Source organism: Populus trichocarpa, chromosome 1 (genome assembly GCF_000002775.5).
Source record: "Populus trichocarpa isolate Nisqually-1 chromosome 1, P.trichocarpa_v4.1, whole genome shotgun sequence".
Lineage (NCBI taxonomy): Eukaryota > Viridiplantae > Streptophyta > Magnoliopsida > Malpighiales > Salicaceae > Populus > Populus trichocarpa.
In genome coordinates, this window is record NC_037285.2 from 504,747 (window position 1) to 520,427 (window position 15,681).

General features: G+C 36.0%; 5 protein-coding genes across 5 annotated transcripts; 2 read left to right on the top strand and 3 right to left on the bottom strand.

The window, feature by feature from the left end:
• Nucleotides 1–3,663: 3,663 nt before the first annotated feature.
• On the top strand, nt 3,664–4,959 carry LOC7457709 (F-box/kelch-repeat protein At1g15670). The gene has a single exon (XM_002297605.4). It carries the CDS (start codon nt 3,734–3,736, stop codon nt 4,769–4,771), a length of 1,038 nt encoding a protein of 345 aa, XP_002297641.3. The 5' UTR covers nt 3,664–3,733; the 3' UTR covers nt 4,772–4,959.
• A 133-nt stretch (nt 4,960–5,092) lies between these two features.
• Nucleotides 5,093–6,793, top strand: LOC7483255 (feruloyl CoA ortho-hydroxylase F6H1-3). The gene is made up of 2 exons (XM_002297606.3): nt 5,093–5,972; nt 6,082–6,793. Exons 1-2 carry the CDS (start codon nt 5,464–5,466, stop codon nt 6,656–6,658), a joined length of 1,086 nt encoding a protein of 361 aa, XP_002297642.2. The 5' UTR covers nt 5,093–5,463; the 3' UTR covers nt 6,659–6,793.
• A 50-nt stretch (nt 6,794–6,843) lies between these two features.
• LOC7483256 (probable polyamine transporter At3g13620) lies at nt 6,844–8,510 on the bottom strand. The gene has a single exon (XM_002299080.4). It carries the CDS (start codon nt 8,387–8,389, stop codon nt 6,980–6,982), a length of 1,410 nt encoding a protein of 469 aa, XP_002299116.1. The 5' UTR covers nt 8,390–8,510; the 3' UTR covers nt 6,844–6,979.
• Nucleotides 8,511–9,832: 1,322 nt separating this feature from the next.
• Nucleotides 9,833–11,726, bottom strand: LOC7457710 (probable polyamine transporter At3g13620). Its single transcript, XM_002299081.4, has one exon. The coding sequence runs from the start codon at nt 11,585–11,587 to the stop codon at nt 10,172–10,174; it is 1,416 nt and encodes a 471-aa protein (XP_002299117.1). The 5' UTR covers nt 11,588–11,726; the 3' UTR covers nt 9,833–10,171.
• Nucleotides 11,727–12,688: 962 nt separating this feature from the next.
• Nucleotides 12,689–14,716, bottom strand: LOC7457711 (pectate lyase 1). Its single transcript, XM_002299082.4, has 4 exons — nt 13,961–14,716; nt 13,516–13,871; nt 13,127–13,265; nt 12,689–12,989 (listed from the first exon to the last, which is right to left on the bottom strand). Exons 1-4 carry the CDS (start codon nt 14,384–14,386, stop codon nt 12,762–12,764), a joined length of 1,149 nt encoding a protein of 382 aa, XP_002299118.2. The 5' UTR covers nt 14,387–14,716; the 3' UTR covers nt 12,689–12,761.
• Between the last annotated feature and the right edge of the window lie 965 nt (nt 14,717–15,681).

Genomic DNA, 15,681 nt, shown 5'->3' on the forward strand with positions numbered 1-15,681 from the left:
TTTTAATTTCATTGAACTAATTATTTTACAAAATTGATGCGCAACAAAAACTTTTACCGTGAGGAGGCTGATAACGTTGTTGTCAGGAAGGTGTGGAAGAATCACATCGCCATTAGGTAAAAATTCAAAATGTTATATTTTTATTTAAATGTTTAAATTTTAATTTTCATTATCTTAACGGATAATTTATTTCTACCATACATGCTGTGTGATTTCTGGTATGAGACACAAAAAAAGCAAAGAAATATGCACAAGAAAGAGGTCCTCCAGGCTGGGAAGACCCGGCTGTGTGGAGGGATTTCAGACCCCCGCTTGTCTCGAAGACTATCTAGGAAGCTTATATCCAACACGTGAAAGCATTTCGTATAGCGGTTACAGTCCAGTATGGAGAACTAGAACATGGAGATTGGTTCAATTACTAAGCACATCGGCAGATTGGTTCTGTTTGTTTCACATGTAAAATAGATGGTAAGATTCTGTTTTATTACATACATTAAAAAAAAAACTCCTTGTTTTACATGAACATGTTTAACTAAGAGTAGCTTCATTTTACATGCTATGGTTCTTAGCTTACATCAATGATAGTGTTTTCATAAGTCATATTCATCAACTCAAAGCCATATTTACCGATGGTTTTTTGATATGCCATGCTTATCGATGGAATGATGTTGGTAAAAATATTTTGTTAACTATAATTGTTAAATGAAAAACAAAATAACCTAATAAAAAAATTTAAATGAAAACAAAAAAGAAAAGAAAAAATATTTTAGGTAACCAAGCAATTACACGAAAGTGTTAAAAGCATTTTTCTCGTGTCCTTGGTGATGTGTTTATCCTCGTATTTATCTACACACATTATGCGTACAAATGATCTTAAATGTTCCCTCCACCTCCCTTCGAATAAGACACCTATGAGTTGTCGAAACATTATCTTTGGTCGGCAAAAGAACATAAAAGGATAAGAAAGGGGAAAGTGAAAGGGAAAGGGAAAGGAAACGAGAAAGCAAAGATAACCATGAACAAGATTGAATGAATTGAACTTGAATTTAAACAAAGGAATAATTAAAAAAAAAATGAAAATGATTGGCATTACCCTCGTCTAGAATCAAGCAAAATGCACTAGAACAAAACAAGATTTGAAGTTCTAGAAAACATTTCCTTTTCCTTAACTATTGGTTCCTTAATGATTGCTTCCATTAGTTTCATCCAAATCCAAAACTAGACATAAGAAGAAAAATGTTTTTGGATATATAAACTGGATTGATTTGATAGTTAAAAAGATTTATTTTATTTTTTGATTTTATAAATTCAAAATTTAAGATTAACTCTGAATATATCAGGTTAATATTATGAATTCATCAAGATACCTTTATTATATATTGAATCAAATTAAACTCTTTATAAATTATCAACTAACTAATTAATAGCTACTTTATTATAATTTTTTTATTATTACTATTATGATATGATTGATTTTCTTCTTCAAAACAAGTTAGATTGCCTTACTAATTAGAATTCAGGCAGTATGAATACTAACATGTTTTTGTTTTTTAAAGTATTTTTTGTTTAAAAAAATATCAAATTAATATTTCTTACATGTTTTTTTTTATAGTTTTAATATGTAAATGTTAAAAATTAAAAAATACATCACCTATATAAAAATCATGAACCGCATTATGATCAAACATACACTAAAAAATCAATTAACATGTAGTTAGTTCAATCTGCTTCACTGATCTTCTAAGCTTTATATCTTCAGCTATCCACTATATTTAAGATTAGTAAAAACTTTCCAACAATATTGAAAGCAATTCTCTCTTACTGAATTACAATACCCTCTTCTTCTTCAGTCGTGCTAATTGCCTCACCTCAAAATTCAAGCACCAAGTGTTGAGAGAGTAGTCGAGTTAATCATACAGACATACTAAACTTCAAATTAACAAATTAAATATCATTGCTTCTCTCTGGCTATCCTTGAATTGAGTTGTACTCATCATCATGCATCCTCTTAATTAATATTTTTTCATTTTAAAAAAAATGCAAAGAATGCATCATTTCTTATAAACCACGACTTGGGTGTTTATATATAGAAAACTCAACGATCTGCTAATTCAAGGCTTTACTCGTACTTAATTAATGAAAAAATCTGTTTTTTTTAATTAAAATAACATTATTTTTTTAAAAAAAAAGGTTGACTTAAATCAATTTAAGATTAACCCTTGATTCATGATTACTCGATTTTTAAACCAAATCCACCATTGAATTGAATATTATAACTATGGTAAGCATAAGTCATGCATGTATAACACATCCATTAGTTTCTAGAAAGGATAGAGATTTGACATTTAATTAGTGAAGATCACGCCAAGCATTTATATGAATAATTAAAAGAAGGACAGTGATAGATAAGGACAATTTTAACTAAAATCTTGAAAGTTATTAGAGTAGAAAAAAGAAAACAAAAAATTATGTTACCTCTTTTACTCCAACTATGATAATTAATAATAAATATTAGAAAATTAACACATAACCATCTAATAGGTAGTATAATGATAAAAGTTTGGGATCAAAGGGTTTGTTTCCCATGTGATCTCAAGTTCGAGCCATGTGATTGCTAATATGATGGCCACTGAAAACTTACATAACCATTAACTTTAAAGCTCATAGAATTAATTAAGATACAAGCTGACTCGAACACCCACTTATTAATAATAATAATAATAATAATAATAATAATAATAATAATAATAATAATAACAAAAAACAAATTTTAGATTCATCCTCTCATGAAAATAAATCCAAAGATCAAATTCAAGTCCCGATCAAAAAATAAGAAAATCAATCATCCACTACCCAACACGTGTCAGCTAGTCATCAAACATGATTAATCAAGTAAATTCTTAGACGTCCACGTATACGCGTGCTGCTTTTCTCATCATGTCACACCCAAATTGTACCACGTAAGCTGGCACCACCATCTTATCCATTGGTTTTAGCAAGTAGTTAAAATAAAATAAAATCATGTTAAAATAGAAATCCACCATTTTATAACTAGATTTTCCATTTCATGCTTTTAATTTAATTATATATTATCGTAAAAAAATTAATTTGAATATACAATATATTTAATTAAGAAAATATTTTTTATTATAATATAGATAATCTATTTAATTTGTAAAAATATCTCATTCCATGAAAAAAAAAACCTTAATTATAAATTAAAATGATTGAAAAATGGTTGTGTATTGTCAGTATATATCCAATATAATATAGTTAAACCTATAAAACTACACAAAAGGTTAACTTTATTTTATATATATATTAAATATGTAATTATTTATATTTACTCTAAAGAGAAACATACAAAAAAAGAGAAAAATAATAAAATATATATTCTTCAATAAATGAAAATATTTTTTTATATAAATTTTGGATTTAATTTTTTATTTTATCATTTATCTATTCCTCTTGAAAGCGGGTCTTAAAAAATAATTATTAATATCTACTCATTAGAAACCATAAATGTTTTTAAAACAAAATCTAGAAAAATTAATAAAAAGTTTGTGTTGAGATATATTTTGTTATACTGACACGTGTCGTGGTCTTTTACCTAAGCTATTGTTTCTGTTCTGTCTATAAATACTGACATCTGATGTGGTCGGATTAACAGACACTGGAAAGTGCGAACTACAAACAGAGAGAAGTCCTCCAGAGCTCGATAAACTTCCTATAAATGGAAAGTACTTTGTTCACTGAGTTTATCCCGAGTTTGCCTCAAGAACTTGGTCTTGAGTGCATGACTCGGTTGCCTTACACGGCTCACAGAGTTGCATCCCAAGTCTGCAAGCAATGGCGTGAATTACTGGAAAGCAAGGATTTTTATTACCATAGAAAGAAACTGGGGTACACCCATAAGGTTGCTTGTCTTGTTCAAGCTGCTCACAGGGCTGATGTTTCGCAAGGATCGAAACCAGGTAACTCGCCTAGTTTTGGGATCACTGTGTTTGATTCTGTGAGTCAGACATGGCAGAGGCTTGACCCGGTGCCCAAGTATCCAAACGGGTTGCCTTTGTTTTGTCAATTGGCAAGCTGTGAGGGGAAGCTCGTGGTCATGGGAGGGTGGGACCCAGTGAGTTATGAACAGGTGAGTCATGTTTTTGTGTATGACTTTACAACAAGGAAGTGGAGAGAAGGGAAGGAGATGCCATCAAAGAGGTCCTTTTTTGCTATTGGGGCATATTCGGGTCGGATTTATGTTGTGGGTGGGCATGATGAGAATAAGAACGCGTTGAAAACCGGGTGGGTTTATGACTTGAGCAAGGAGGAGTGGACCGAGTTGAATCAGATGAGTCAAGAGAGAGATGAGTGTGAGGGGGTGGTGATTGGGGATGAGTTTTGGGCGGTTAGTGGATATAGAACCGACAATCAAGGGGAATTTGAGGAAAGTGCAGAGGTCTACGAATTCAGGTCGGGTCAATGGAGGCGGGTCAAGGAGGCGTGGATTCCAGGGCGGTGCCCGAGATCTAGTGTTGGGGCAGGGAAGGATGGGAGATTGATGAGTTGGGCTGACTTGGACCCGGCGGTTCGGGTTGCAGTACGCGGGATCATGTTCGGTTTACGGGTCATGGTTTCCGGGTCGGATAGCCCAGGTGCACCCCAAGGGTTCTATATGGTGGAAATGAAAGATGGGCAAAATGGGCAATTGGAAAAGATCAATGTGCCTGAAGAGTTCTCTGGGTTTGTTCAATCTGGCTGCTGTGTGGAGATCTAAGGGAATGCCACTTTCTGAGGCAACAATTTTACCTTTGTGTGCCCTCATTTTTTTTTCACTTCTTAACTTGTACCAGCTATAGCTTTTGCCATGCGAGGGCATATTTGGAATTGCAGCTAACCGCACTGTGCTAACGCAATCCCAAATAAACACAAAATTATATATATAAAGTATCCCTCTTTACAAAATTTTTGTATTAGATGTTATCTTATTAGAGCAATGTTGTATTGTAATTAGGTCTTATATTCTCTACTGATTTTATTTTTTTTAAAAAAGTTTAGATTATTAGGGTGACCCCAATTAATTAATTGTAATTTCCTATCAAAACTTTATTTTTCTTTCAAAATATTATATCAATTCTCTGGAAAATAAAATATACAGAATTGTGGTAAATCAAATATTACAAAATCTAATCTATAATACTGGACCGGGGGGAGAGTAGTTTTTATTTCATCTTGATAACTGCAATCTATATGGCAAGCTTAGTATACTTGTTTATTAATTTATGGATGATTACATTCATGTAACTCATGCATTAATTAAGCTTCTAGATTAAATATAATATAAGTTAACTTATTTAATTAACTTCCACTTAATTAAATATAATTTAATGTTAAAATGTAACAACGGGAAACATTTACTATAACTACATGAGCTCTCTCTCTTAGCTGTATAAGCCAAAAGTTCAAGCAATGGCTCCAACTGCTGCAGTGTTAATCAATGGCTCCTCGGATGCCATCACTGATTTTGTCCTGAAACAAGGTAATGGAGTAAAGGGACTCTCGGAAATGGGCCTCAAAGACCTCCCTAAACAGTACATCCAACCCCTCGAGGAAATAATCAGTGATGCCAAAATCATGCCCCAGGCATCCATTCCCATCATTGACGTGTCAAAACTGGACGGCCCAACAGTTGCAGAAGCGGTCTGTAGGGCTGCAGAAAGATGGGGTTTCTTTCAGATTATTAACCATGGGGTTCCCATTGATGTACTTGAGAATGTCAAGGAATCAACTCATCGGTTCTTCGGGTTACCAGCAGAGGAAAAGAGGAAGTATTTAAAAGAGCTTTCTCCTTCTAACAACGTGCGGTTTGGCACAAGCTTTAGTCCTGAAGCTGAGAAGGCTTTAGAGTGGAAGGATTACCTTAGCCTCTTTTATGTCTCTGAGGACGAGGCTTCTGCTTTGTGGCCCTCTGTTTGCAAGTAACAAATTTTTAACTTCTCACAAGCTGCACATGCGTAATCTATTAAAATGCATCAAAATCATTTAGTTAGAGATGGCTTGGACTGGACTGAAATGTTTTACTTTCAGGGATCAGGTGCTAGACTACATGAGGAGATCAGAAATTGTTATCAGAAGGTTACTCGATGTGTTAATGAAGAATCTGAAAGTGACTGAGATTGATGAGACAAAAGAATCCCTCTTAATGGGGTCTAAGAGGATTAACCTTAACTACTATCCGATTTGTCCAAACCCTGAGCTCACAGTAGGAATTGGCCGCCACTCGGATGTCTCAACACTCACAGTCCTCCTCCAAGATGACGTTGGTGGACTTTACGTCCGAGGAGATGACGATTACTGGATTCATGTTCCTCCTGTTAACGGTTCCCTTGTGATCAATGTTGGTGATGCTCTACAAATAATGAGCAATGGTCGATACAAGAGTGTTGAGCACTGCGTGATGACCGATGGAAGTAAGAACAGGATTTCAATCCCCATATTCATCAACCCAAGGCCATCAAACAAAATATCTCCTTTTCATGAAGTGCTGGCAAGCGGCGAGAAGGCAGCGTATAAGGAAGTTCTGTACTCGGATTACGTCAAGCATTTCTTCCGAAAGGCACATGATGGGAAGAAAACAATCGATTTCGCTAAGATAAGAATATGAAGCTCTTGTTTTACAGGTGTTGCAGCTCGTTCAGACCTGAGGATGTATCTTGTACACACAGATTTTGTAGTGCCACCAATCAATCCAACTTTCATTCTCTGATGATTCTGAATTCAATTCCTAGAAGAGCTGAAGTGGTAACCATGACTTCATAAATGTAAACTACAATCAATCAATTCAAGAAATGAACAAAAATAAATTTGATTTTTCTTTTTATAAGATCAGAAGTTGTGTATATACATGACTTCACAGATGACCAGAAACAATTTCAATACAAGCAAACAATTCCTGAACAATAGAATAAACAGAAAAAAAACTACTCTAATCCTCATATTCCAGTTTTTCTCCAGTGTTGTTAAATTGAAGCCACATCTTTGATTTGCAAAACTTCATGAAGAAGTACCATAAAATCCCAAGAACAGTCAAAATAAAGCTCACCATATACACAGTTCTAGTTGCCACAGCCATAACATAGACCAGAAACACAGATGGAATCAAGCACATTATGATCAAGCCAGGCAATCCCATTGGAACCCTAAATGGCCTGTCTATACTAGGCATTTTCCTCCTCAACCATAAAAATGATGCAAATTCCAACAACATACCTAAACTGTACAAGAAATTCACTGAAGAAATTATGTCTGCAAAATCCATATAACAACCTGCTAATGCTATTACTGTTGAGACCAGAATTGCCACCCAAGGTGTGTTAAACCACTTCGATCTCACACCAAAAAATTGTGGCAAAAATCCCAAGTCAGCCATGCCTAAAACTTGGTATGCACAACTACTCAATTGTGCTTCATATAATCCAATAACAGATAAACATGCACCAATTTCCATCCAAAATTTCAACCATTTCCCAGCAACCATTTCAGCTACATAAGCAAAATAGCCATCAGTCCAATCTTCTTGGCTTAATGGTATAGCCCCTGTGGCAGCTAAAAGAGGTACTAAGTAACCTAAACAAGTGAGCACGCCAGCAGATAAAAGTGCTATTGGAAAAGTCCTTTGAGGTTGCTCAACTTCACCAGCTAAAGTACTAGCACTATCCCAAAAATTTAAGTTCCAAAACAGAGTATTAAAAAACAAGGTCCAATCTTTTTGGACACCCTTTTGTCCTAAACTGATCCATCTTGAAGGATCAATCTTGGGGATTGAAACCAATGTCAGTACTACAAATGGTGAAAGTGACACGATACCTAAAGTAACAGCAGTGTAACCAACAATTGCCAAACCTGTATAGTTTAGAAACGACAACACCAAAGTTGAGACCAATATGGCAATATAGCGAGGCACACCTGAAGAGAAAACTGGGAAAACCAACTTGAGATAGTCTATGCAAAGAACCGGATATGAAGCCAGATTCAGGACACCCGTAAGGAACTTCCAGGAGCCCATCAGGGAACCCCAGAAGGGTCCGAAGGCCTGATGGGCCCAGATGACAAAACCACCGTTGCCTGGAAAGGCGGTGGCGAGCTCGGCGGTGACAAGGGCCTCGGGGATGCTCCAAATGAAGGGAAATATGAGGAAGCCCAGTATGGCCCAAAGAGGCCCAGCAGCTCCCACAGCTGATTCTTCACCATAAGGACCCCCTGATACCTCAAAGAAGATGAGGAAAACAAGGGGGATTAATGCTAGTTTTCCATGGCTTGTGGTGGTGGTGGTGGTGGTGGGTGGTTGTTGTTCCAGGAGATGTTGAGTGTTTGAAGAGGAGAGGTGGGGTTCCATCCTTTTGGTGTCAAAGCTTTGAATATACTGGTAGGTTTGTAAGGCTTTATGAATGGAATTTGGAGGGGTGGTGGGCCATTTTTTTTGTCCTCAGTCATGAAAATTCAATTTGATAAATGAGATATAGGCAATTCAATGCTGATATGGAATGGCAGGTGAACATGGAAAAAATATTTTAAAATTTAAAATATTTTTAAAATAATTACCAATAGTTGGAAAAAAAATATATTAGAAAAGGAGTTAAAAATATTTTTGACTGGCACATGATATTGTAATAAAAGAAACTGTCACATAATTTATTTTCTTGTCCCACGTAATGGATACACTTTGATCTTTTGTTCTTAAAACATATGAATTATATGGTGTAAAAATTATAAGAAAATTATTAAAAAGTTGTGAACCTAATCTTGTTCCAAGTCAATGTTCGTGTCAAATTTGACAAGTTATCATCCCAATCATACCCAGCAAAAGTATGCACATTACCAACTCTAATAATGGATGCAAGTTGCTCTCATTTAATTGGAAATTCTTTCTAACCACCCCTGTGAATATCTTCAATAAGATCATGAAGTAAGGTCATACCAGGCTGCAGTTATATTGCATCCAAGATCCACCTCCATCATTCACAGCTAGCAAAATGGGGCAAGATTGGGAAAAAGGTGCATGCCTTGTATGTATCTTAGTAGGAAAAGTCTTGTGGGGAAAGATATGCAAACAAAAATGTCATGGCCCTCCACTTTGGCTATGTTAATGCAAGGAAAAGTCAAAGCAAATCACATTGCTTTCAATTGCTTCTGCATTATTTTGTAAAGTTCCATGCATTAATGGCCAAGCTCTCCAAATTCTAAGCAAAGTCATTGTCATCTCCATCCCTATTATGTCTAATCAAATTGAATAGAAATTGAATCATAGAGATTCCTTGGTATAATTTAGAAATTCAGCTCATACATGCCGTTCTATGCACGCAGTTAACACTAATATCTTCTTGCAGGTACCATCTCTGCTAATATCTTCTTGCAGGTACCAGTTTGAATACTTAATATTCCCTTCCCTTTGTTGTAAAACTAAGAAGATTTTCAACATTAATGCTAATATCTTCTTGTAGGTCCTATCTTCGTTCCAAGGAGATTCAAACTGGTGAAGTTGTAGATGGATTCAGCTGTGGTGGTGAATGCAGCTAGGGGTGCATCCGAGTCTTTGGTTCAGGGACCCTCTTTTAAAATAGATTTTTCAGCTTATTCATCATGATTGGGATGTTAGAAATCACTATAGTTATAGAGAGGGTAACCATTGTGCTAATAGTTGACTTTTTTCCCTCTCCTCGAGGAGATAGAAAGGATTTTTTTTATTATTATTTGATTTAAATTTATCGATGCCTGCATTCAATTCTAGACTCATTCATCCCTTTTTTAGGGATCCAAGATTGACAAACTCTACATCAAATTGAGTTGGTTTAATCATCAGGGGTTTCTTTTAAGCCAAAAAAAGAAGAGTACAAATCCTGGGAGGTTAGGGCTAATAAACAGAGAAAAAGCAGGAGAGAATAACAGTACAGAAGCTGTTTTCATTAACCTAATTTCTTGATCTCATAACTTTACAACCATACAACCCTAGTAGAAATAGGATCTTTAGATCCTATGCAGATCCTCCAATGCCAAGTGCCATGTTGTTGAGAATCTGGAGTCCACAGATTCCATGTGACTGTCTATATGTCTTTTTCTTAAACACTAAGCCAAATTCATTCATGACCAATTCAACAAGATAACAACCTTCTCTTATACATCAATCTTCAATGACTTCACCGCTGCTAAACTTGAACCACTGCTTTGTCTTGCAAAAATTCATAAAGAAGTAAAATCCAATGGCACCCACAGTCATCAAACCACTCACCAAGTAAACAGTCTTAGTGGCAATAGCCATTATAAGAACCAAAAATGCAGATGGTACTAAGCACATAATAATCAAACCTGGAAGCCTCATTGGAATCCTGTAAGGCCTTTTCAACCCTGGTAATTTCTTTCTCAACCAAATAAAAGATGCAAACTCTAACAACATACCTAAACTATATAAGAAATTCGCTGACGAAATTATATCTGTAAAGGTCATATATGAGACACCAATTGTGATCAAAGTGGATAGCAATATCCCCACCCAAGGTGTGTTGAACCTTTTAGACCTAATGGCAAAGAAGTTTGGAACAAATCCTAAATCAGCCATACCAAGAAGCTGGTATGCACTACTACTTAATTGAGCCTCATATAAACCAATAGCAGATAACACAGCACCAACTTCAATCCAATACTTTAGCCACTTCCCTGCAATCATCTCTGCAGCAGTGGCATGAAATCCTGATTCCCATAGACTTTGATCCACAGAAACAGCACCAGTCACCGCAAAAAGTGGAATCAAGTAAGCCACACAAGTGAAGATCACAGCCACAAGTAAGGCCATAGGAAATGTTTTCTGGGGTGCATCCACTTCACCAGCCAAAGTACTAACATTGTCCCAGAAATTCAAGTTCCAAAAAAGTGTGTTAAAGAACAAAGTCCAGTCCTTTTTCACACCCTTTTGGCCAAAACTTATCCACCTATGAGGATGAATCTTAGGGATTGCTATCAAAGACATAACTATAAAAGGCGAAAGCGAAACAAGACCAAGCAGAACAGCAGCATAACCAACAATAGTCAATCCAGTATAGTTTAAAAAGGATAACAACAATGTTGAAATCAAGACAGCAACTTTTCTAGGCCAACCTGATTCCAAAGCAGGAACTACCTTCTCCATGTAATCAATGCAAAGAACAGGAAAAGCAGCAATATTAATAACACCACTCAAGAATTTCCAAGAACCCATCAGAGATCCACAGAAAGGACCAAAAGCCCTTTCAGCCCATATGACAAAACCTCCATTTCCAGGGTAAGCAGTGGAGAGCTCAGCGGTGATAAGAGCCTCAGGAATACTCCATATAAATGGAAATATCAAGAAACCAAGTAAGGCATACAGAGGCCCCGCAGCCTGGACCGCAGGTTCTTCTCCATAAGGACCCCCAGCAACTTCAAAGTAGATTAAGAATATTAGAGGGACCAGGGTGAGTTTTTTTGGAAATTTCTTGGCGGTGGTGGTGATAGGAAGTTCTTGAAGGGTGTCTGGTGCTTTGGGTGGGGTTTCGGAGGTGGTTTCCAGGTTTATAGAAGACATTTTTTCCCGTGCTTCGGTGCTCCGCCTTTGGACTAATAGGTGGACAGTGATTATTGAAGGGCATGAAAAATGTAATTGCGAAGGGCTATGGAGCCATAGCAGAGAGAGAGAGATAATTAAGAGGCGTGTTTTTTTCTTTAATCATGATACCAACCTTATATTTTAGAAAAAGTGAGCTGTCAATTGAGTCAGCAAAGTAAGATGGAGACTATATTCTAAAAGATTGCCAAATATTTGGATCTTCGTACCACATTCTTTATTATATATAAAAAAATTTATGTCGGCTTGGTGGGCTAATCCTAAAAGATTGGATTCCAAAGTATAATTCGAGCCAAGATTTTAGTTGATTTATAAACCATATTAACTCGATCGAGCCGGTATTAGATAAAAGAAAATGAAAAATCACTTGTTTTTTGTTTTTTTATTTTTTTGTTATGAATGAATTCAGAATTACATATTATCAATTTGCAAGATTAAAGAAGCCAAAAACATGGTGGCAAAACAGGAGCAGAAAAGCAAAAGAAAATCAAGACCATCTGCACCAAGAAAATAATAAGGTGCAAAAACAAGAAAATAAGGCTGCGTTTGTTTGTTTATGCGGCCGGCATTGAAACAAGCAAACTCTAAATCCAATTCTATATCAGAGTCAACAACCAACAAAGCATCTCAGGCCAAACTTAACAGTAAGCATTGCAACCCTTCTTGTCTTGGTTTCTTGTTATTCGTAGGTTGCATAAACAACTTCCTGTAAGGAAATATAATTAAAAAGGACACCAGGCATGCATATTTACAACCTTTTCCCTTCCAATAGTTTTCTTTCAAGTTAGTCAGATTGCTATGTCAGGCACATTTCTTGTTAGAGCCTTAAAAAAAGAGAGGCTAAAACTCGTTTGATATGTGTCCTCATCTTTGCCAATTCAAAAACTCAAGTTATTTGATTAAGCCTCGTTGGAACGAACAAGCATGGAATTGAATTTCCTAACCGCTTAGTTATAGATGATGTTATATATAAAAAAAATATTATCTCAAAAACTTAAATTATTAAATAAGATGTTGAAAATAATTTTATATTACTCGCTAATAAAGCATACATGTATGGAATTAAAGAAAAATACATTTTCAGCTTTAGGATCTGCATTTTCTCTCAATCTGCAACTCTCAGACCCATCACTCATCAGCATGTCAATGTTCTTGAACATGTTAAAGCACCTGCTGAGCTAGTCATTGACTGAACAGAGTTTGCACTTCCAACTTTGAACGTTTGCTCCTTATTGTAGTTAGGCTTTGCCGTACCTCTGCGGCCGGTTTGGACAAAAGAAGCTCCATTTGTAAACATATCCCCTACAGAGTAGAAGTTCCAGGGCTTGCCTTTTGCACCTATCTCCGTATTTCTCCAAGTTACCTGTTGAAATATCAGAATTTTTTTCTTAGTTTTTCTGATCCTTAATTCAGATATCCCCGTCTCCTTAATTTGCATGGTTTGAAAGATATGATCGATTCGTGGATGATCAATTTATATTTGACAGTTGAAAGCATTACCTCCTTCTTTCCGGATTGTGCAGGTGCAATAAAATGGTTGGATTCACTCTTGATGCTAGGATTCATGCTTCCTCCAATTGCATATTGTTCCCATCCCAGGTAAAGATTGTTAGCTACATGTGCATATCCATGGCGAACCCTGCATTATTTTCAATGATTTATATATCAGTGTAAAATCTTGAATACACGATTCATGATTCAGACTGCTGCAGAAATTTGTTTAGTTAGAAAGACAGACAGAAAATCCGTTTATTGGACAGCTTTAAAGTCAATTTCTATCATTTTAAAACAAGAAAGACAGTCCCTATCCTCATCTCTGTCTCTTCTATCTAAGATAATATTAACCAGATGCCAGAAATTGTGGGATTTGATTTGGCATTATTAATTACCTAGGCATTCTTTGGTTGCAATTAGGACCAAAATGATTGAAGGCAACCGTGACCTTCATGTTCTTGTCTCTCAAATACCCATCATCATGTCCAAGAAGCATAACCTTGTCTTGGTCTCTAAACCAATTGTTAGAAACAGTAACAAACGTAGATCCACGAGTGACATCAAGAAGACCATCCTGGCACGAGTATAATGTATTGTGGTCTATCCAAACCTTAGATGCAGTGACCAGCCTTATGGCATCCCCATCCATCTGACCTAACGGCATTAGTTTCCCATCCGGTCCCATGACTGAGCTAGGTCCCTGTGCCTTGCAATGGTGAATCTTGAGGCCATGGATGATCACGTCGGTTGCCTAGACAAACAACATTGATGTTTTAGACAGAGCATGCACTGCCTATATAATCAGCAATATTGGCAACTAGAGAAATTAAATTAATGTACCTTGTACACCACGAGGCATCCGATGCCTTCAATGCTGACATCAACGCCACGACCATCAATGGCAGTATGGCTGCTAATAAGAAGAGGTTTCTCAAGTTTAATGTCCATGTTCTTCTCAAAAGTGATCCAGACTTTTCCTGTGATCATGGTAGCTCCATATCTTAATGTCCCTTGTTTGGGATTCACAGGGTCGTCACTAGGATCGGTGACCTTATACCATAAAACATTTTTCCCAACATTGTTGGTCATTTTCCCTGCAAACCCCACAGAGCAAGTAGCCAGATGTTGTCGGCTTCTCTGCCAATTCGGATTCATTCTCCAGCATTGATCAATGACATTCATTTTGCTGGCCCCATGACAAGCATTAGGAAAGAAGGAAAGGATGCAAATGGAAAGAAGTACAACAAAGAGCCTGAAGACAGCCATGATCGATGATAGAGTAAAATTAATAGAGATTAAATTTGCAATGTAAGAGTTGGAGAATGGTGGAGGTATTTATATAGGATCAATAGGAGCTAAGCAATTATGCAGGCTGGTGTAGTTTGATCAGTTGGTTACAACAGAATGGCTGCAGTGAGAGCTGATTTGCTGTATTGTAACTAAATCCAACTTGAAACCTAATGTATTATAAGTGTTGTCGTCCTAAAAATAGAGATGCAATAAAATCTCCATTATTTTGTGCACTGTTTGGGCTTGCATGGTTGTTTATCCTCCATTATGTTAAGACTTGAATTTAGCATCCTTAATTGTAGCCACTCATCACACCCTCTTCCCACTTTTTTAGAATTTGAAAAATGCAAGATTATCCAGTGTACTATAAACCTTGCCTGTAATCATTGTATTAAAACTTGCATCTGCTCAACAGCTTGACCTGGAATATGGAGGGTATGAACCGCTCTGGATTGAAGAAAAAAAAAGTATGAAAATTTGGTAACTTGATAAAAAAACCTTGGGTTGATTTATTGACCCGATTGATCAGACTTGGTTAATTAAAACCCGATCATCAACTCATTAATTTTTTTAAAAAAAAAATTTGGTCAAAACGATTTTATTTTAATTTTTATTTAAAAAAAGATTAAAATAGACCCTTCCAATTTATTGTGACTAGGGGCATGTCTCGAGTCTGGTTTTTTTTTTTTTTAACGTAAATGTCTGGGTTGACTTGCGTGTATCTCGATTAATCTCACGGGCCCTGAAATTAACAACCATATAAGTCTCTAATGGTCCTAAGATTTATACGACTTGAACTAGTGTTATCTGAAGAGCAATTTTTTATTTTTTATTTTGGAGGTATGTTGCCTCATGTATTGCGCATGCAAATAAAAGAGTTGATATTTGCTGTGACAAGATTAGGTGCTAACATTCCAAAAGTATGTGATTCATGAATTTGAGCGGTGAATGATGTGTTAGAATTGTGTGATTTTTTTTAATTCTTTTAATTGACACTAGTAGAAAGAAGGGGGTATGAACAGTGGTAATTTGACTGTGATTAATTGTAAAGTCTTTTGCGAAAGATATTTTCAAATGAATATGAATGAGATACTGGAGAAAACCATTATAGATGTTGGGGTAACGGTTGATGAGCTACTGATAATGATGTTACAGGTGGTGGCAGTGACAATGATAACTGTGGTTTTGTAGTGTTTATAGGGCAGCTTTCTTTTTGGATCTCGGAGGACCAAAAGATAAAGAAAGTGTAAGGTCAAAATCTTCTTCATCTT